At 46.9% G+C, this 22,500-nt stretch overlaps 2 protein-coding genes across 8 annotated transcripts in view; both read right to left on the bottom strand.

Annotated features, from left to right (window-relative positions):
- Positions 1–636, bottom strand: part of ncbp3 (nuclear cap binding subunit 3) — a 14,041-nt gene extending 13,405 nt beyond the window's left edge. Inside the window, exon 1 of one of the 2 annotated variants that reach the window (XM_026182476.2) lies at positions 368–636. In XM_026182476.2, the coding sequence (XP_026038261.2) occupies positions 368–544 (177 nt within the window). In that variant the 5' untranslated portion in view covers positions 545–636. The remainder of the gene's footprint in view (positions 1–367) is intronic. The other variant, XM_026182475.2, reaches the window with a different exon arrangement.
- Positions 637–965: 329 nt separating this feature from the next.
- The window catches only part of LOC113030456 (rap1 GTPase-activating protein 2-like), a 40,454-nt gene continuing 18,919 nt past the window's right edge, over positions 966–22,500 (bottom strand). For 2 of the 6 annotated variants that reach the window (XM_080307627.1, XM_080307629.1), the window contains 23 exons: positions 18,878–18,962; positions 17,799–17,834; positions 16,038–16,085; positions 15,260–15,292; positions 14,717–14,941; positions 14,539–14,642; positions 12,191–12,269; positions 11,945–11,998; positions 11,782–11,865; positions 11,055–11,155; positions 9,177–9,306; positions 7,515–7,670; positions 7,095–7,163; positions 6,929–7,015; positions 6,267–6,413; positions 5,508–5,612; positions 5,324–5,415; positions 5,009–5,113; positions 4,824–4,911; positions 4,669–4,726; positions 4,523–4,593; positions 4,315–4,348; positions 966–4,105 (listed from right to left, as the gene is read on the bottom strand). In XM_080307627.1, the coding sequence (XP_080163753.1) occupies positions 4,337–4,348; positions 4,523–4,593; positions 4,669–4,726; positions 4,824–4,911; positions 5,009–5,113; positions 5,324–5,415; positions 5,508–5,612; positions 6,267–6,413; positions 6,929–7,015; positions 7,095–7,163; positions 7,515–7,670; positions 9,177–9,306; positions 11,055–11,155; positions 11,782–11,865; positions 11,945–11,998; positions 12,191–12,269; positions 14,539–14,642; positions 14,717–14,941; positions 15,260–15,292; positions 16,038–16,085; positions 17,799–17,834; positions 18,878–18,962 (1,969 nt within the window). In that variant the 3' untranslated portion in view covers positions 966–4,105; positions 4,315–4,336. Of the gene's footprint in view, positions 4,106–4,314; positions 4,349–4,522; positions 4,594–4,668; positions 4,727–4,823; positions 4,912–5,008; positions 5,157–5,323; positions 5,416–5,507; positions 5,613–6,266; positions 6,414–6,928; positions 7,016–7,094; positions 7,164–7,514; positions 7,671–9,176; positions 9,307–11,054; positions 11,156–11,781; positions 11,866–11,944; positions 11,999–12,190; positions 12,270–14,538; positions 14,643–14,716; positions 14,942–15,259; positions 15,293–16,037; positions 16,086–17,798; positions 17,835–18,877; positions 18,963–20,969 lie in introns of those variants that run through there. The other 4 variants (XM_080307630.1, XM_080307628.1, XM_026181933.2 and 1 more) reach the window with 4 other exon arrangements.

Genomic DNA, 22,500 nt, shown 5'->3' with positions numbered 1-22,500 from the left:
CAGAACAGTTCGGTATGCGCATACCTGTTGAAATAGTTGAGCACTCTGCGTTTACACGTAAACATCTTAAATTCGATGTTTTTTAAGTAGAGTTTGGTGGGACGTGCGCTCCACACAAACAGCACGTGAACACAGCAACAAGTGACTGAAATAAACACGAACCCCGCAAACATGTCGAAAACGTAAACCAGCCCCGGTTAACGCGAGGCCCCCGCCGCTCATCGGCAGCCCCCACAGCACGGGGCGGACGCCTGACTCCCGGGGAGAGAGCCGGGAGTCCAAGTAACCGCTAGCCGACACTTCCTGCGGATCTGCCGGGCGACGGAGACGCCAGTCCCCGGAGTGCCGGGGCCTAGTCCGGGCTTACCGGCAGCAGCTCCTTCAGAGAGCGGTTAACGGAGATGTCCTCGGGCTCCAGCTCTCCCTCCTCCACCTCCATTGGCTCGGCTTCGCGGGCATCTCTATCCGACTCGGAATCGGAGTCCGAGCGGTCAGAGCCGCTGTCTGATTTCACCGAGACCCGCAAGCTGCGTACTGCCGCCATGGTGCTAACCAAGCAGCTAACAACGGCCGCTAGCGCTGCGGCTCTGGGCTGACCCGGAAACGGTAACTACGGCTTCTTCTGCGGCCTGCAGGCGGCGCACCAGAGCTCTTCCGCCCCCTGTGGTTTTTAAGGGTAAAACATGATGTCATGCTCAGCTCAGCAGATGGCGGTGCTGAACAACAGACACGCTAACAGCGTCACAGACGATATAGTAGAACATGTAAAAAAATTTTTAATAAATATAAACAGTCCTAAATATAACAGGGCTGAAGTGTACTGCACAATGTCTGAAAAATCTAAATAAAAAAGTACAAACTAATTAATAAACAGGTAAGCATGATAACAGAGTAAAACATTATCAGAATTACACTGAATAAAGAAATAAACACAAGGCTGTGACAGAAATAGAAACTAATGAAAACGCAGTATAAAAACATTTATTCATCTCTCAGTTAAACAATAATTTTCTCTCTTATTTATAAAGTTCCATATTTATTTGCTTTAATTGTTTTATAACAGATACTCAGACACACAAATACACAAATAAACACAGAGAAGAACAACTAACAACTAATTATTTGTTAGTTTTTTGTTCTTTCACAAAAGGACAATCAACCTTTTTCAATGCTTTGAACCAGCATCTGGCTCTGAGGCTCCAGCTGTGCATGAACACGACATGCACAGTAGTTTGTAGCTGCAGACAAAAATGACTTCTGCAGCTGAAGCGTGTCTTCAGTAAAAAAATACAAAAATAAAAACCCACTGAGACGAAAAATAATCCGCTTTAATGTTGGGAGAGAATGACACGACAAAAACAACAATAAACACTGAAAGAAGCTGATTTTTATTTGTGAAATGTTCAGTTTTACAGATTCATGCTTTACATCACACACACACACACACACACACGCACGCACACACACACACTTTATGACATCAGAAACACATGCAGACATCTTTGTGTTCATGCTGCATCATCGTCCCTCTTTTAAAACAAACCACAGCTTTTATTTTGAAAACCTGAACTCCTGTAGCTGCGCAGCTTCCAGTGGAGTGAGTGACCTCGAGACTCGACGTAATTGGTGCGATTGTCCCTCAAAGAGGGAGCGCAAAGCTTCTTCTCCCTGACCTCCAGCAGCTCCACCTCTGACTCACCTGCAGCACCGCCCACCTGAGCCCCGTCGCTCAGCCGCTGTGTGCCGCAGCAGTCTAAAAAAGGTTCAGGTGGAGCTCACGACGTGACAGTGTGCGTGGAGAACGGCAGCGTCTGTCTGAATCTGAACCCGCAGCCACGTGTTATTATTTGTTATTACAGTTTTTTCTGAATGCTTAAACCCTAACTGTGATTCCTGTAGCACAATCTTTAAAACTATTCAGACTTATAGCAAAACCACTCACTGAGTTTGCAAAACTAAAAGCACAAAAACTGCTTTGCACTCAGTTTGCAATTTTGTAACACACACTTTGCAAAACTGTAGGCACAATTCACTGCACAACACTCAATTACCAAATTTCCAACACACTCCTAGCAAAAGTATACACATGTATGGCTATCATTAACACTAATTTGCCAACTGTCTGGCACACTTTCACATGTGAAAACTTTTTTAGATAATTCGTTCACTTTGCAATCAGCCTAAGCACTATAATACAGGTAAGCTGTGTGTGCGGAGTACAATGGAGGGAGCAGGAAGAGTGAGAAGTAGAGGAGGCCGAGGAAGAGGACGTGGAGGTGAAGAAGTAGGATGAAGAGGATGACAAGGACAAGGAGGAGCAAGAGGAAGACGAGGAGGGGGGAGAGGAAGATGAGGAGGGGGGAGAGGAAGATGAGGAGGGGGGAGAGGAAGGGTAGGAAGAGTAAGAAATAGAATTGCTGATGACATCAGAGCTACAATAGTGGACCATGTCATCAACCGTGGAATGACCCTGAGGGAAGCTGGCCAACGGGTCCAGCCTAACTCGAGCCGCTACACTGTAGCAAGCATCATAGGGACATCTTGAAATAAGAATCGGTGAGTACAGTCACTTCGCACAAAGATTTGTAGCACTGCCATATGCCAATGAGAAACACACCAATACCATTGATGTAAAAATACTGAAATTGTTACTTTACAGAATTGCTAGATGACCAGATGCTGGGGGCAGAGGAAGCATGTTCACTGCAGACCAAGTAACCCATAGAGTCATTATGGCGATTGCAAATAATCCTATACTTGGAAATAAACACTTGTGTTTGTTTTGATGTGTTTGAATAAACAGCAGTACTTGAAGTTTGGATCCCTCTATGCTTATGGATCTATGACAGAAGTATGAGCTCACACTGACATAGCCTACCTTGTGCACAGAGAAAGCAAAAGCCAGATGTGTTTTGTATTCATACCATCAGTGTGCAGTTGGCGCATTGTGTGCTTAGTAGATGATGGCTTGTGTGTACTGTTTGATACGGAAACACCATTTTTACGAAGGTGTGTAGAGTTAATCTAGCTGTGTTTGCTTTTGCAAGAGAACTACAATGTTTTGATGATTGGGTGACAGGTTTTCTTATTTGTGTGAAGAGTTTTGCAAAATTAGCCAATAGTTACAAAAAATGTGCTTAAGCAATCAGAAAAAACTGTAATAAGAATAAATCCCACAGACGCGCAGATCGAGCAGCTCCTCCTCCCCGTTCACGCGGTGGGCGTTCGTAACAAACGTAACATTTCTAATTACGAGCTTTACCGCAGTTTTTCTGTACTTGGATCTTTATGATGTCACACAGCGTCTGTGTTGAGAAACCATCAGAGTCACAAACTTTAGGGTGATAAAGGCCTCGCGTCCACCGCAGGAGCTCTCCTCCAGGACCAGGCACCTTCGGGGGACCAGCACGCACCGGTTGACAAAAAGACTAAACGGCACTGAGGACCAATCATCTCACAGGGAGACAGGGGGCGGGGCGTTACAGTTCTTGTGGTTGCCGCTGATACGAGTGAATCCCCAAACTTTGAGCTCCCGTGGTGTTTTTGTTTTTCTTGTTTTGGTTGAAATACTTGGAGAGAGGACGTCTCCCAGCTGGACGCGAGCACCTCAGCGGTGTTTGGGGAGAGGGGCATCAACCGCTGCCCCTCAGGGAAGCTTAGCTGCGGGTCCTGGTCCTTTGGGTGGAATCTCAGCCCCTCTCTGCAGCGCCCCCTGGTGTTTGGAGCTACTCATCATCAGTTTGTTTCCACGTAAACCAAACTGCTCATTAAAGTAAAGTTTTAAGAGCTGCTGCTGTTTCTGTGATAAATAAAGTTTCTACAGCTACATCTTACACTGAATGAAGCGCAAAACAGGAAGAGCTCTGCGTCGAGTTTGACCGTAGAACGGTTTAAAAAGGAGTTCAGTGTCCTGCGCACACATACGTTTATGTTCAGAAATGATTTTATGGTTTGTGCAGAAGATGAGAAGAAAAAAAACAGAAACAGGAGAGCTGCACTCGGGGTCCTCACAAAGACAGAAAGACAAGTATGTGTGTGTGGTGGTCCATCAGGAGACCCTCCTCCTCCTCCTTCTGCTGTCTGTTTGAAGCTTCAGGCTTTTATTCTGGAAAGCAGCGAGAGAAAGAGGAGAACACATCACCGCCCAGAAAGTGTGAACATGAGCCAACAAAGACAGGAAGTAAAACATAGGATGCTACAGGAAGAACTAACTTTCAAAATAAAGCAGGAAGTAGACTCAGAAGCAGAACAGAGTGACAGAAGCAGCACTTTGAAAAATGGGATTGAAAAGCAGACTTCTGGGAAAGCACACACCTGTCAGCGCCGTCCTGTCAGCTCAGTGTCCCTGCTGCAGACGGAAGGAAGGTTTCACACTCAGTAATCAGATTACACAGAACATACTTGAAAAATCACACTGAACAAAAATTAAAAACAGCAGTGACGTCCTGAGAGTCGTGCAGCCCAATCAGCTGCATATCCAGGTAAACAGCGAGCGTGCTGATTGGCTGTCACACAGACTTACTGCGGCGGAGTGGCTCAGCTTGTCGAAGCGAAACTTCAGGTTGGATCTGGGCGAGTTCTTGTTTCTCAGCTCTGAGAGAGGAGAGAGCAAACGAGACGTGAGAACGGCTCCAGAACAGAAACGCTGGCGGTGAGCGGGCGTCGCACCTGTGGGGCTGCGGCACACGATGACCGGAGCTGAACTCTGACCTTCTACCGTCGCAGCCTGGACACGCACAGACACAGAGAGGACGCAGTGATGAGGGTCTGCGTTACAATGCAATAACACTGAGCTGAATGTAGCGCTGAGCGTGTTTTCTCACCAGGTGTGTGTCGTCAGCTGGGATGCTGAAGCTGCAGGTGCTGGATGTCGACCTGGAAATCTTACTGCTCTCCTTCTTCGTGTGAATCCTGCCCGTGAAAGTGAAAAAGTGATGAAGTTTTTTGTTTCGCAGTGAAAACTGAAACATCTGCTTCTTTCACTTGCTGCTGCTTCTGCTGCACACACCTGTCCCGCTGCCCCGCCTCTGGAGAGCTAGGATTGGACGGCAGCTCTGGCCTCACCTCCAGCATCGGGTTGCAGCCGTCGAAGCTCCTCTGCTCACCGAGGAGGCTGAGGAGGCGTATCAGAGACAGGAGGAGGCGGGGTTAATATCCTGGAGGCAGGTTAAAGCTGTTAGCTCAGCAGTACACAGCACACCTGTCGAGACCAGCTCTCCTGAAGGTGCACCCCCACCTGTGCAGCCGTGCTGACATGCACACTGGTGGGTTTGAACTTTACTGTCCAGGTAAACAAACTGAGAGGCACGTTGGGCAGCGTTACCTCCTCTGGCTGTGCTTCTCTGTTTGGCTGTCGACGCTCAGCAGGCGAGGAAAAAGTCCCGAGCGCCGCTTCACGGGAGACTTGACGTTACACTGCCAACGCAAAGAGTCCAGGTGTCAACGGGGGCCGCTCACAGACGAGCGGGGTTCAACCTGCTCCTTCAGTTACCTGCAGAACGACTCACCTCCACGTTCAGGTGTGCCAGACCCCCCCCACTCAAACTGGTGGGCAGTCCAACCCCGCCCCTCGACATGGTCTCCATGGAGACGCTCCTCCCTCGCATCGCCCTCTGAAATGGAAAAAGATTTGGCTTCTTCCTGCCCTTGCCTTTCAGAATAAAAGCTGTAGCTATCTCCACAGTATGACTGTGACTCTAATACAGAAAGCAGCTGTTTGCAACTTCAACAAAACCTTATCTCTGCTTTTACTGGCTATGAAATTCATGTTTTTCCTAATAAATATTTCTTTGTTGTTGTAAAAATGATTTTCTTACTAATTAAACATAATGTTGTGGATAAAGACTGCACGGCTTTAACTTCACTATCACTGAAAGTTGGATGGAAAAATGCACAAGTTCCATAAAGTAAATAAAAAAGAAATAAATTTACTTCATAATTCATTGATGAGGGAAAATATAACATGCTCTATATAACATGTCTATTACTGTGTCAAACACATTTACGTGGACCAAAAACTGGGAAATAAAACTGTAATAGTGACAGATCACGTGCTGAGGTAAGAGTCCGGCGTCACTGACAGTAGCTCCAGTCTAAAACACGCTGCTGACACACTAACATTCACATTACAGCTTTTACTGCTTGTAAAGTGGGACTACTTTCCTCGGTGGAGGTATGTGAGTTGGATTGGTTCTGGAGCATCCCATAAAACCATCATTTCAAAGCACGAGAAGAAGAAGACGACAGGAGGAAAGGTCAACATTCACCTTGATGGACTCCAGCAGTCCTCCGTGGGCCTGTCCGTTCTCCCCTCGGCCCTCCTCCTCCGGCCCTGACGTCAATCCCAGCATGCTCTGGGAGCGTCTCTGCAGCTCGTCGTGGAGGCTGTCCAGGAGGGCGGCGCGGGTTCGCTCCTGACGGAGACGCAAAGAATCATGAAACCCCTCATGTCCTCGCTGTGTTATTTCTCTAAAGTTCAGGAGGTGTCGCAGATCTTCTGCACAGGCGAGCAGCTTTTAGAGTGTCAGGCTTCTCTGCAACATCACTGACTTTATGTTTAATATGAATCATTTTTCTCTACTGTCACTTATAATCGAAACCAAAACAAATCACTCGAGCGTCCATCAAGTACGCTCGCAGTCTGAACAGTGCAGCGAAATGACAGACACACTGCAGGAGTTTAGCTGCAACATAATTATTCCTTTGCTTCCTGTAGAAGCGGACGTGTTTCTCTTTATTCTGCTGGTCCTGCCTTCATGTGTTTGTAGGTTCATATAAATACAAGGAACTAACGCCCGGTAATTAAATACTTCCTGTCACATCATGAGCTCAGTACTGAAATCTGTTACTGTGATTGCATCACTGCGTCTGTCTTATTAGACACACGGTGTGGTTGTGACTCTGGGGGACGGCCTGCAGCTCTTTCTACCTCGAGTCGGGCGAAGCGGTCGCTCTTGTAGCAGGCCAGCTCTGCGTTGATGAGTTTGGTGAGAAGAAACTCTCTGAACTCTGGACCCTGAAGTACAAAACGCAGCAGACTTAACCACAGCTCTCAGATCAGCCTCACGTTCCTATGAAACGTCCGACAGCCTCACCTTTTTAAAGACAGGGGCGGGGAGGGGCGGGCCAAAGGGCGGGACGTCCTCTCGCGCTGTGACGGAAACCTGTCAGTCAGAACAGCTGTTGTAACTGGTGGAGTGAAACAGGCAGATCTGTGTCTGATCCCCACCCACGCAAACCCACCCAGCTATGAGCAATAATAGAGACGCTTCCTCTCCTCAGTAAGAGAAGGAGGAGCCTCTGGTGTGAGGCTTCATCTCCATTGTTGTCATGTTTCAGAGGCTGATAGAGAGATCTTCAGCCACCACGAGGATTTGGGTTTGTTTCTGTGAATTCAGATTAAAGCTCGTCTTTGATTCCCAGATTAAACTGCATCTGATGCCATGAACCTCACAGACGACAGAGTCAAATCTATAAAAAACCTCCATCATGGAGAAAAGGAAGCCGGCGTCTACCTTGTAGGAGGTGGTCTCAGAGCACGGCTCCTCCGCCTGCACCACGATGAAGGCGTGGAGGAAGTTGGAGGCGATCATGTCGGGGACAAAAGGGGTGGCCTCTTCTTGAAAAACCAGCGCCACGATGTCATTTCCGATGTGCCGTTTCCTCTGCAGCTGAAGGACAGAGTGATGCTGTTACGTGCAGTCGTGACAGCTCATAAAGTTTATGAAGCACAGCAACAACTTCAAAGTGCTTCTGTCACACTGTTACAAGACAAACTGTCAGTCAGTGAACAACAGTCTGACTGAACACGCTGTGTTTGGATGCAAGCAGGTGCAAACACTGAAGCATCAACAGCTGCAGTTCCTCTGACGTCCAGCAGAGGCTCTCGCAGTGAGTCGCTCACATGTTCAAACTTTACAGCAGCAACAAACACGTTTACAGGCTGATACTAAATAAATAAATAAAACCATTTTTGGTTCTAGATCATGTCCCCTGTAGCTGCTAGCTTCACCTGTTTGTGCTGTTGGTGTAGACCAGTGTTGGTCAAGTTACTTGAAAAAAGTAATCAGTAACTAATTACTGATTACTTCCCCAAAAAAGTAATCCAGTTACTTTACTGATTACTTATTTTCAAAAGTAATTAATTACTTAGTTACTTAGTTACTTAGTTACTTTTTAAAAACACTATTTACAACCTGAAGAGGTGATAAAGCGATAGATCTTTTTAAAACTTGTTTTATTAGTTTTAATCTTTTAACTTTATGCATCAAGCAAACATTAAATTATCTGCAACATTCTCTGACTGGAATAAATTAGTTTAACATTTAAACCTATTTTCTGCACATTCCAGCTCATAAAATAAAATATTTTTGTGTTTACACTCAGTCTTTCAAATAGATGCAAGTAAAACACAGCAGAAAATAAATAAAGTCACAGACTCAGCGGTCCTGTTGCTCTATTTTCACCTGTAAAGCAGGAGTGGGGTAGGCGGAGGTTTACCCTGGTGCAGGTGTGCCGCGGTCAGTGGAAGAATCCGCGAGTTTCTCTGTGAGTTTCCCATTACGTCGTAGCTACTCGGTGCTTGTTGGAAGTTTAGGGGTTTTTTCGCTGTAAAAAGAAGTTTTCTTCCCACGCACAGCGGACACTAATGTTTTTGTCACTTTTTATGGAATCAAACTCAAAGTAAGGTCAGTACTTCCACGCTTTAAACGCTGCACGCTCATACTCTCTCTGCACTCGATATATGATCCACTGTTGATCTGCACACAGCTGTTGTCACGAACGGCGCACTTGCTTACGTCACTGTCATGAGACATTCTCGCAAATAAATCACGGTTTTAGTAACGCAGTAACGCAGCGTTCCTACGGGAAAGTAACGGTAATCTAATTACCGCTTTTGCAATAGTAATCCCTTACTTTACTCGTTACTTGAAAAAAGTAATCAGATTACAAGTAACGCGTTACTGCCCATCTCTGGTGTAGACTGAGATGCTGTGATTGTGCAGACACAGGGTCACGTGATGACGAGCATCCCTTCCTGCTGCAGGCGTCTGCTTCACACGGAGCCAGCCTGCCAAACCGTCTGCTGCTGCTGCTGAGTCGCAGCCCGTCCTCCTGTTTCACGCTGACTCATTCTGTGTTTTGTTTCTCTGTCACGCCATCTTCATGCCGCCTACCTGCTGGGCGTCTCCCTCGGTGAAGGGCAGTTTGGTGGACACGTGGAACATGATCTCCTGCTGCCGGTGGACCGTGTAGATGGACTGAGACCCCGTCTGACCGTGAGACACATCCAGACCCCCCCGAAACCTGCACAGAGGAAAAGGGCACCACTCAGTCTGCAGGTGACCTGCTCTGAGGTTAACGAAAGCTATTTAGAGTTTGGAGTAAATAAATGCGATTCAGAGTGAATCAGCCATCTGTGCTCATGGAGGAGCTGGCTTCCCTCCTGATTTATTTTGGTTTGTGTGCTGATTGTTCTTTAAGAAGCTTAATCTCTGTGTGTGATGGAGCAAAGCTGGAAACACGTAACACGCAGAATGAAACAGGCGTTTAACTAACCTTAATCTAAACAGGTCCAGTAACAAACACTCAGGGCCAGTAAATGTTTTGTTTCACTGCAGACAAACAATGAAATGTCAACACACACTGTTTAATGTGATGTCTTTGTTGTGTGTGTAAATTGGGGGGGTCCTATTCCTCTGCGGGGCAACCTGCATATGGCCAATAAAGCATTCATTCAATTCAATTCAATTCAATTCAATTCAATTCAATTCAATTCAATTCAATTAATATTCTGAGTAATAAATAAACTTTGAGTCTCGGGCTGTCTCAGGTTATTTTTTATGGGTCACTGATTACAGACCGTTTTCATTGCTCTGTGTGTTTGATTTGTCCGTCAGTCCGTGCTGGACTAAACTGTGGCACAGCTACAAAATTTACTCCGAGAGATCCGAGAAAATCCCATGGTTGTCTAATAGGGCTGCCACGATTAGTCGACTAGTCACGATTACGTCGACTATCAAAATCGTCGACGACTGATTTAATAGTCGACGCGTCGTTTGAAGCTTTGTAAGATCACAAAAGACGCAGGAATAAGTAGCAGGATTTAAGAGTGTAATAACGGACTGAAACAGAAGATGGCAGCACTGCGTGTACAAGGATGCCAGCTGCCGTTAAACCCCGAAGAAGAAGAAGCAGCGTCCCAGAATTCATAGCGCGGCCCAGCTCAGTTTCCAACAATGGTGGCAGCTAGTTAGTTTTAATGTTACTCTTATTATTCTTTCTGGGTCACAAAATAAACGTTTAACATATTTTCAGGCGAGAATGTAGCTGTGTAAACCTCAAATATCGGCTCAGTTTATCAAGACACCGCATATTTTCAAAAGCGCTCCGACGTTTTCGGAGACGTCTGTTACCCACCAGCTCGATAGCTAGCCGGGGGCTAGCTCACTAGAGCTGTGAGAACACCGGACTCCCGGCAAAACGTTTTCAAACCCACCGCCGTCTTTCACTACTCAGGTTAAACATGATATATGAGTCACTTAGATAACTTAAAAATGTAATTGTTTGGCTTTTTTTAGTATTTTATTTGTTCCTGAGTAAATCGGTTTGTCTGAGATTAAAGTTATAGTTTTTACACAGCTGAATAAACGTCAAGCAGACAGCTGATTATCAGAAGTGTGAGATGCTCCAGAATTTACTCCGGTGTCCTGTTATATTTTAGATAGCAAGGAGTTTATTAAACTTCACCAAAACAATCTGCAAATGTCATTAAAATTTAATAAACTATCATCTTGTCTTTATTTTTAGTTAGCACATACCTTAAACAGTTAAAGCTGTAAGCTAATGATAGTTATATAAGAGCAGATGCTGCTGGTGCAATAAGCTGTACGTTTTACGTCCAATGGATGATGATCTGATTAGTCGACTATCAAAATAATCGTTTGTGGCAGCCCTAGTTGCTACTAAAGGATCTGCTTTGGTATCAACTGACATGTTACTGATAGAAATAACTGATTAAACGTGATGATTTGCAGTTTTGTCTCGTCTCTCACCCTTTGAAGTCCTGCAGATCCACTGTGTCTCCCAGCAGCTGCAGGAACTCTGTGAAAGCCGGCGTTTCCTCGTTGTTCCTGAACAGCTCCTCCTCAGACACCTGAGGGACAGGTGACATGTCAGCTACGACCGATACACTCATCACAGAAGGTGAACTACTCTCAGATGTGAAGTGCTTATTAATGATGCCAAAGAACAAAAGACGGACTACACTGAGATTATTATTTTAAAAATAATGTTGGCTAATGTGTTTTTCATAGTTTGAAAACATTTGCTGAAACAGGTTTTACAGCAGACGAAGTGCTGATATAATCAGCAGGATCAATAACATCAACCAGGCCGTACCAGTGACCCAGCACTCCAAAACAAAATACTGGAACACAATACAAATTCTTTCACAAGGCAACGCTAAGAATGAGCGAACATCTTTATGAGCTTCTTGGGTTGGTCTGCAGTGTCCTCTGGAGTGCTTACAGCTTATATATATTTGGTCATACCATGTAAAATCACCCAGGACCTCTAAATCAGCTCATTTCGTCCATACGATAGTTGCAGCGTATTTAGTAAAACCCGTGGAAAACAGTAACAGCTAATGGAGTGCACTGATCACTAACATCAACAAACCTACGTGCTTCGGTTAGAAATCAGTCCACTAGTGGGAATAAAGAAGGAAGATGGAAACAAAAACACCGAGTGGACACAAAGCGTGAGCAGGTGGTGAGGTACCTGACCAAATCTCTGGTAAATGACTCCAAACTTGTAGGTGTTGTTCACCTCATGCTCATCATAGTTCACTATTAGCTGAGATGCCTGCAGACAAAGACAGACGTGCATCATCTCCTCTGACACGGAACAGAAACCCAGGTGTGCTGACGTTGTGGGAGCCTACCTTTGGGTACAGGACGGGACTGAACCGTAGACCTGCCGCTTCGTCGCACAGCAGCTTCACAATGACAAACATCGAGGTTACAGTTAGAACGACGCTGAGCCTTCAAAAGTCTCAGCCTCTACCAAAGTGGGTGAGTTCAACCATAGAGGACATCATGGACCCACTTGGGCTCGAACTCGGTACAGCATGTAAAGCAGCTGTGATGACCGCTACACTATGGAACCAGTCTGAGATGCTGGTGCTTACCTTGGCCAGCTCTGGTACACTTGGGATGTCCGGCAGCTCTGCCAGAGATAATCTGTGGTAGACGCTTTTCACCCGAGATCTAATGAAACAGGAGAGACGCACCAGAAACCAAAACTTAACTCCAAGAATAAGTAACTAAATACTAGTTCTGTCCTCACACTGACTCATTGACAGTTTGTGACACAGACTTGTGTGAACACAGGCACTCGAAACCACAAAACACAAATATTTGCTCACAAGAAAACGTGAGGAGGAGCAGTCCGATCCACAGCTGGAATAATCTCTCAGGCTCAACTGAGTCACACCTGGACACCAGGTAGCGATAAAGGTTTGACCCACGTGTGGATCACATCTGCAGTTTTCTTTGGACCATAATCGGCCTTGACCGAGGGAGATGACTCAAGTCTTGCTCCCTCTACTCAGCCAGAGCTCCACCACATCTGGGCCAGATGTCAGGTGTATCGTAATATCTGGATAACACCTGGCCTACCGAACACCTGCCATGAGCCGACTCAAGTAGGGCGAGATATTTGTAGTAGCTTACATGAGCCATCAGTGCCAAAAGTCGAGATCCTGACATGTTTATGAGCCCCACCCTATCACCTGCCTCCTGTGTGACCTTAATGACCCAAAGAGCTTCCTTTGACTCGAGCACTTTAGATCTTAGAGAGCAGTCCTGAAGACTCAAGAGGAGAGGTGGCTGACTTTGTGAAGGGTGCATTAACAAAGAACTATTTCAACGTGAAATCTTAATTAAATTGAACTCGAGGTGGTTGGCCATCGGTCCCAGCTGCCTGCTCATACAGACTTCAGTCGGCTGCTGTTCTTCTTCGGGTAGTGTGGTCAATTTATAGAAGATCTGCTCCACACGGGATCTGACTCATCTGAGAGCAGCAGCCTTGTAGGTGGACTGAGTCAAACTCTGGTTTTAGAACCTGATTATTTTAGCTCACACTGAGCTCATTTGGGCTTTTATCAGCTCATGTTCATCATCAGAGAGCTTAAACTCAGAGGACAGAGCTGTTTGGGGTAAACACACCGGTCATGGCCGCCATGATGATCTCTGTTCCCTTTTCATTTTGTCTGTGTGAGATTATTTCCTGTTTAATTTTGAAGGTTCCTTTCATTTGTTCTTTTCCCATCCACCATGGACTCAAACATTGATTGTGACGGCTGGCTCTTGGCGAAGGCGGTCGTACTTTTCTCCTCTCCTCCTCTCCCTTATCTTCCCTGCTTAGCCTCTATGTCCTTGTCTTGTCTCGTTTGTATTACTTTCCCTGAACACTCTCTCACAGTCTGTCTCTAAAACCTAAAGAGAATTATGGATTTGATCAACTGGTCTCTGAATGCTATTGACACCCTTTTCTCAACGAGAAGTCTGGGCTCGGGTGAGCCCGAGTGCCCTGGAGGGACTTTCCCTGCCGGATACACGATGGACGGGTGGCAGAGGATCGTGTGCCTGGCGGGACTGTGGATCGAGGACGCTGAAGATATCTACCTATGAACCATGATAACAGGGTTCTGGCTGATCGGAGCTGGCTTGGCCCTGACTTATCGGAGAATTAAGAAAGCGGAACCGGCTGTTCAAACCCCCACAAGGCTGCCCGCTGGGATTGAAATGATGGGACGAGGTGCAGCTTCTCAACATGGGCTCACTGAGTGCAGCATGGTTAAGACCTTGAAGAAGCTTACGGCTGCCGTCAACACTCAGAATAAGACCTCTGAGAGTACATTGGATCACATCTTGGAGCAGCTCACTGCGGTCGTGAGTTCTCAGAATCGGCTCTTTGAGCACAAGACTGACAACATCACGGAGCGTAAGTTTGATAACATCATGGAGAAGCTCGCGGCTCTCCAACGGGAGATTGAGAGACCAGTGTTGGACTGTTAGAACAGCTTTGAAATTCTCATGAGCTGTTCGCACTAAAGTAAAAACCACCATGATCATGTGGCTATCCCTTCGGCGCCAGCTGTGGGCTCAAGGCTGGAGCCGAACAACAACACCCTGATAACGACTGTGTTGAGTCTGTTCTTCCCATTCCATGCAAGGCCACCTGGGTTGGCTGGAAGACTGTTTACTTAGCCTGGCAGGGTGAAGGACACTGTCTCAGCTGAACTCTGGACACGCACACACTGATAAGCACTCATCCCTCCTCCCTTTCCAAACGCCTTCGATGCTTGTTCCCTCCTGGAGGACACGGCGGGTCTGGGCCCAGACCCATTTCACTGCAGGGCAACTTGCATGTGATGAATAAAGTTCTGATTGATTGAACATTAGAAAGAAAGCAGGGTTTCCCATCTTTTCTTTACAGTCTGTAGTCCCTTGCCATGAAAGCCTGTCATGTTACCTGATGATGACGAGGAGGTGCTCGTGCTCCTTCTCCTGCTCGTGTCTCACAGACAGCAGCAGGTTTCCCACGCTGCTCGATGAGCACGAGAAGTTTAAATGCTCCTGACAACAAAAGAGAAGGACGTCAACCAATCAGGTGACAGCAAAGGATGAAGATGGATTTAATCAAACCTCACCCTGCCCAAGAAGTGCTTCCTGTACGCCCGAGCAGCCTCGTTGATCTCCTCCAGATGGTACCCATAATCCCCTGGGGCGGTCTCTTCCTCTTGTCTTCCTTCCTCCTCCACCTCCTCCTTCCCCCTGCTGGCTGCAGAGGGAGGAGGAGCATCAGGATCCTCGATCCAGTAGCCTCCAAACTCAGGTAGGATCACCTGAGGGTACGGCCCCCCCCTCTCCAACACCTGCAACACACATTCAGACAGGTGTGAAACAAAAGCACACACCTCACCCCTCAGCAGGCTTCCTGCAGCCGGCAAATCAGAGGAAAGTGAGAGTTTGAGTCATATGGAGGCGGTCCAGTGGAGAATCTAGTCTCCCCCCCCCCCCCCAAGATTGTTAGCTGCTGTCAGTATGAACAAAATGACTATAATAAAACTTTCCTCTCCTCTTATTGGCTGACGCACCCCTGATCTGACTTCCTGTTACGCCTCCTTTTTGAAAAAAACAATTAGCAGTAATGTTCAGCTTTGTGTTTTGAGCTGTGTTAACATCGGTCTCACCTCCTCGATCCTCGGATAAGGAATGTAGTCGTCCTGAAACAGAAAGACGGAGACGTCAAACATGTGTTGGACACACGAGGAATCAAAGCTGTCCTTTCATCACTGACTGACTTTACTTATGTAAATGTGCTGTTTTTATGTTTGAAGTCATGAACATAAAAAATATCCATGAGATGGACTTACAGTGAAAAAGCTTAAACATGAACACAGATGCATGAAGTGGAATGATGCAGACATGCAGGCGACCACAGGAGGGATGACGCTGAGCAGGACGTTTATTCAAAACAATCACTGAGACACAACGAGGAGCTCACAGCCTCAGCGTTCACCGCGGTCGACCACAGCCGCCATCACTGCACCCGGCTAGCTTTTGTTTTGTGCTGCCACTCCAGGAAACAAACCCGAGTGCAGCTAAGATAAACTCGTCAGCGTGTTTGTCACATGGTCCTCCTGCGTGTAACGCAGACATGATCATCATCACACTGTAGAACCACCACAGCTAGCTGCTAGCATTAGCACTCCGCCCTTATTCCAACATGTGAAAACCACGCTGATCACGTCCATCTTTTATATACAGTCTGTAACAATCACAGTGGTCATTTCCATCTTTTAAGTACAGTTTGTTCTCAGCTGAGTCGGGTGATGAAACTTCGATCAGGCTCTCACACCTGCTGAAGGTTGGACTTCCCCAGGTTATCTTTATGAGCATGAATGAAATGAAGCCGTAAAAGTGAGCGCGGGTGGATATGAGGACAAACAGACAGATGGACAGACGTGCCTTCTGTCTCTGAGGGATTGTCTTCATCTCTGCAGCTTCTGGCACCTGCTGCAGCAGAGACGGGGAGAGAGACGTGATGAAGACTGTTTCACCCGAACACGTGAAGCTGTAAAACAGCTCACAGAGGTTCAGTCTGATTCATTAAAATAAGAAACAGCTCGCTAATATGGGAGGAAACAGTGTGTTTACATGGAACTACTTTCAGCTGCGGATTAATGCAGATTTGGTGGATTATATGTGCACTGATGGGGGAACATTTCAGCCACTGGTGGATTTTTAGAGCTTTTGTGAGGCTAACAGGATTAATGTGAAGCTTTGATAAAGACGAGCTTTAACCACACAAACATCAGCTGAAGAGTTTTTCTGACTCTGACAAACAAATTTCACAAAATTAAAGAAAAAGTAAACAAACAAAAAAAAAAGACAAATTTCTTTACTTCACAAAAAATATGTTAAAAATTAATTTCTGTTATTTAATAATTAGCAATGGTGTGTTAATGTTTTACATATCAGGACATAATAAAAATCTCTTTGATTATTTATTCAACCAAAACAGAACCAAAGTGAAGAAACACTGAGCTGTTGGGTAAACAGGAGCGTGATCGACTCAGAGGTTTGTAGCTCTGCAGCATTCAGGTGTGTTAACACAACGACACCTTTCACCTGAGGTCCCAACAGCTCCACCTCTATAGGCCTCAGTTAGCAGGTCAAAGGTCAAAGTTTGCAAAGCTACAGCTGATCAAAGACTTCTGGAACAAAGCGAGACCAAAGAGTTTGTTCAAAATCAAAAAACTAACACATGCAGCGGTGATGAACCAAAGTGTTCAGAGTCAGGGTGCGGACGTCTGTCCCACAGCTGGACCAAACTGGGTCATCAGCAGGTCACAGATCCACACACAGCCATGCAGCTCTCTGTGCATGCACAGCTCTCTGTGCATGCACAGCTCTCTGTGCATGCACAGCTCTCTGTGCATGCACAGCTCTCTGTGCATGCACAGCTCTCTGTGCATGCACAGCTCTCTGTGCATGCACAGCTCTCTGTGCATGGCTGAATGAAACCTCAACGAGCTGAAGCAACGCTGTGAAGGCGAGTGGCCCACAGATCCTCCACAGTGGGAGACACACAGAAACCCTCGCTGCTGAAGGATTTATTGTGTTTAATAAATAAAGAGAGTGTTACGTGTTGCTGTTGTCTAGTTCAGAATCTGCTGATTCTCCGGTTGTTTTTACTTAAACCCTGCAGCTGTTTGTCATCAGTCACCGGGTGACTTATCTGAGGAAACAAGCAGGAAAAATCCAACTTATTTCCCTGTTCAGGGCTACGATGATGATGTGCGATGAGACGTAGAGGTGCAGGTGTAACAGGAGCACATCCAGAGAGAACAAGAAGCATAAAACAGGATAAAACATATAAAAGAAAGAAAGAAGGGGAAATAACACGCCTTAGATGTGTCGCGTGTCCAGAGATATTACAAAGATCCAAAGTGACGGATGAAACGCCGCAGCGTCGTTGTGTCATGTTTGTACCTGATTTAAAGGCTGAAACCTGGTTTTGTTCTGCTGGAAGCTAAATGAATATTGCATGAAGCCTGTTGTTTGTCGGAGAAGCTGCTCCGGATAAGGAGAGAATTCATTTTGAAGAAAAGTCTTAAAAAACACACACACACACACACACACACACACACACACACACACACACACACACACACACACACACACACACACACACACACACACACACACACACACTCACACTCTTACCTCCATCTTGTCCATCATGTCAAAGAAGTGAGCCGACTGCAGACACACAAACGGGGTCAAAGCTGTTTATTTGTGTCTGTTGGATCATTTACGCTTAAAAGTTCATTTCTGAGGATTTTTCTGGTTTATTTGAACCTGCTGAGGTTCCTGTTCAGCTCCATGTGGTCTGAATGACCTAACAGTTCATAAGTTTGTGGAAATATTGGCTCTGTACACCCCACAGTGGATCCATCCAGGTGTGACTGGCCTTCAGCTTTAATTTGAAGCATTTAATTAAAGTGTTGCATTGACAGTTGAAGGCAGGCAGGTAAAACATCATCAGAGTGCTGAACTTGTTGCTGTTCACTGAAATTCCTCATATGACCTCCAAAGAGGGTAAAGAGATTAGCTCTTATCTGTCAGCACTCTTCCTGAGGGCTGTGTGTAACACTCCCACAGATGTGTCAGATCCATGCTGATGGAAAACAGCTTCACCCGTCTGACCAGGTCAGACAGAAGGTGCAAACCTCTGGTTACACTCAGGAACATCTGCACAGGTCTGAAAGATGAAACCAGGATGAAGCTGGAGCAGACTGATGAGGAGAAAAGATCCCATCATCTGTCTGTCGAGCCTGTACGGCTGCAGAGGGCTGGTGTTCCTGGGTGAAGCGGGCTGTAGCCTCTGCTCCGTCACACAGATGGAGGCTGAGAAGCTTCTCAGGAGTTTCTCACCATAAAGAAAAGAGCTGATCTCAGGTCAGCAGCTTTTCTGTGATTAAAGTGAGGCCCACCAACCCTCCAGCACAGCAGCTCTCACTGCCATCTTTAGACCTTTCGCTGCTCATCTCCACCCACTCCACCCTGCCTGCTCTGCCTTCTCTTTGGATGGCTGACCTCATCCACCTTCACTGTGGTGGTGCACAGAGGCAACATTACAAGGACCTGCTGTTGTGGTGAGACGGTGACTCCGTCTGAACAAAAGTTGTTAAAAACATAAATAAACAAAAACAATGTTTCTGATTCCTGCAGCTCATTAAAACTGAAAGCGATGTGAAAGCAAAGTTCATGAAATGTGCAGATGAAAAAAAATGGCTTGTTACCTTCATGGTGGGGGGTGCGGTGCGGGGCGGAGAGGGGGGGGCGTCAGCCACAGGAACATTGGAGATGGCGAGGAGCTCCTGTTTGCTGAAACACAGGAAGAAGCACGAGTGAGCCGACCCGGCGGCGCCGTCGTCAGAGCACGCCAGCGTCACAATAAAGTTTCTATTCAAGACAAACGGAGCTGTGATTGGTCCAGCAGCCACACCACCCAACAGGTGAGAGGAAAGGTGAGAAATGTGTTCGCTGTTAGGAAAACCTTCAAGCTTCATCGCGGCGGCAGAAGGCTGAGCGGGAATTCTTTTGCTCTCATCCAAAAGGCTTCTTCAGCTCTAAAAGTCTTAAGCCATCAGTGGGAGCAGGTCACCATGTGATCACTGGTCACACGGGTCACAGTGTGGGTGGGCTTAAATCACCTGGAATGGCCTCAGGGCTTCGTTATTTATATTTATTACTTATAGTTAAAAGTCACTGATGCTCCTGTTTGGTGTCCAGCAGCCTCACCTGTGATCAGTGACCTGCTGACCTGTGGACGCTCTCTGGGGTCACCGTTGGTTTATGTAACAAAAACTGTGGTGACGGGGAGCAGTGGGTTAAAAACGCTGAAACGAGTGGCTGGCCCACAGATCAGCAGGAAAGTCCTTACAGAGGTCAAAGGTCAGAGGACCATGTTGTGTTTTTGCAGCCACAGATGGCGCCACCTGGTGATAGAACGCAAACCTCAGGGATTGTTTTTCAAAACAAGAGTGTAAACTCTTTCAGAAACTAATGTAAAATGCTTTTACTTTGAAAAGATTCTTCAGGAATTATGCCGAGCTCTGATTGGTGCCGAGGTCGATGTCTGAGGAAACGTTTTCATTTTCATTTCAGCTGCATTTATTGTTTCACTGTTTGTAAACAGAACAGACGTTTTCCATATTTCTGCACACGCAGCTGCTCGTCTACACAGCCAATCATCACAGCCGTCACCTGTGACTGTGCCGCGCTTATAGGGCGGAGCCTCTGCACAGGTGATCACAGCACAGGTGCGTCATCTATGATGTGACGCGTTACACAAAACACATCTGGACACACTAACATCAACACCCTGGACATGGACACACACACACACACACACACACACACACACACACAGACACACACACACACACACACACACACAGACACACACAGACACACACAGACACACACACACTGACACACACACAGACACACACAGACACACACACACACACACACACACACACAGACACACACACACACACACACACAGACACACACACACACACAGACAGACACACACAGACACACACACAGACACACACACACACACACACAGAGACACACACACACACACACACAGACAGACACACACAGACACACACAGACACACACACACACACACACACACAGACACACACACACACACACACACACACACACAGAGACACACACACACACACAGACAGACACACACAGACACACACACAGACACACACACACACACAGACAGACACAGACAGACACACACACAGACACACACACAGACACACACACACACACACACACACACACAGAGACACACACACACACACAGACAGACACACACAGACACACACACAGACACACACACACACACAGACAGACACACAGACACACACAGACACACACACACAGACACACACACACACACACACACACAGAGACACACACAGACACACACACACAGACACACACACACACACAGAGACACACACAGACACACACACAGACACACACACACACACACACAGACACACACACACACACACACAGAGACACACACAGAGACACACACAGACACACACACACACACACACAGACACACACACACACACACACACACACACACAGACACACACACACAGAGGCCCTGGGGTGTAAATAAAAGTGTTAAAGTGAATTCATTGATTATTGTTTCATCACCTCTGAGCAGCACCTGCCATAAAATATACCTGCTGCCCTGTGTGTGTGTGTCTGTGTGTGTGTGTGTGTGTGTCTGTGTGTGTCTGTGTGTGTGTGTGTGTGTGTGTGTGTGCTGTACTTCATCATTACCATCATCTGTCACAGAGCAGGAGTGTTGAGTGCAAACACAGAGCAGCCTCCACGCTGTATTCAGCTGCACCACCCGACCAGGACACCATCAGTTTTCTTCACCTTCAGGCAACGCTGCTTATCTGCTCGCCGTGGTTGCCATGGTTGCATCAGGTGCCCCCATGAAGACCAGTTTGACTTGGTTTAAGCTTTTTGGGGCGCTGCCATCATAGTGCATGCTGGGATTGTTGATCTAAACACAGAGCCTGATGACTCGTCATGTGACGGCATGTGAATCTCGCTGAGTCACCTTCAATCATCTGGACGCTCCGATGACTCATATGAGTTTAAATATCGCCGAGCTCGACTTGAATGTTGATCTGCTCTAATACTCAGGCTCGCAGTACTACTGGGAGATCAATAACCACTAACTGAGACCTTTGACTTAAACAACAGCTCAGGTTTAAATGCTGATACACAAACAGCTGCAGTTCCTCTAACGTCCAGCAGAGGCTCCGGCAGCCCCGTCGTTTGCAGCCTGACATACAAACTGGTTCCTGCAGATCGTTTCCACCTTCCACCTGTTTAAATCGTATTAGGACATAAAGTTTGCATGATTAGGGGCGTGGCCTCTCTGCCTGGCAGGTGGACGGTGACACAGGTGGCTATAGTTGCTTGCTGTTTGCTAGCTTCACCTGACCTGGATCTCTGGGCTGTTTGTGCTACTGGAGCTTTTTTAGTTTCATCATGTGACCAGTAATATGGCCGCTGGGAGGTTACTGTACTAACAGACCCTCCCCGATGCTAAAAGCAAGGCTTCCAGAGCCGGCGGGTGACATCATGGTGAGAGTTTATGCCTCGGAGGTGCTGTTGACTTCCTCCTGAGCCTGTGATCCCCGCTGTGGGGGCTGGATTCAATATCAGACCCACTGTGAGTTTTGCTCCGAGGTGTGGGGACGTCTACTTTCTGGCCTCCGTCCCAGCCCTGTAATAAAACACCAGTGTTTGTGGGTCCTTCTCTCTGCGGCGTCCTGCAGGTATTTCTGGCTCTGAGCTGCGTTTGATCAGCAGGTTGAGTCACCGTGTTTGTTGTTGTCGTGGTGACAGATGGCCGCCGCCCCCCTGAGCCGGTTGGAGGACTGTCTGCCTTTCACCTCACAGATCAGAGTGGGATAGCAAACAGTTTGATTTGGTGTGAGATAAATGTAATTATTGAGGAAGGACTTTTGCTTCTGTGTTCTGTGTGCAGAACATCAGAGAGCTGCTGTCCGTCGGCCCGGCCCAGAGCCGCAGGCGGGCCTGTCGTGTGACACGAAACCAAGCATCAAACCTCCGAGAGGCTGAAGGAGCCGCAGTCTGCTGTGGGTGAATTATCAGAGCACGAAACATCACAACCAGGTAAAGCTGAGAGCTGCTGACAGGCCTCAGCTGGTCACAGTGCAGCGGTGCTGCAGCCTCAACACCAGATTAAGGAGTTTGTTGTTGTGCTTGTAAGAAAAAAGTGCCCAGAGCACGAGGTATGATCCGAATGTCCGCAGGACGGCAGGACACC

This window comes from Astatotilapia calliptera, chromosome 10 (genome assembly GCF_964374335.1).
Source record: "Astatotilapia calliptera chromosome 10, fAstCal68.1, whole genome shotgun sequence".
NCBI lineage: Eukaryota > Metazoa > Chordata > Actinopteri > Cichliformes > Cichlidae > Astatotilapia > Astatotilapia calliptera.
Note: the sequence above shows the minus strand (reverse complement) of the source record. Positions and strands in the feature narration are given on the sequence as shown.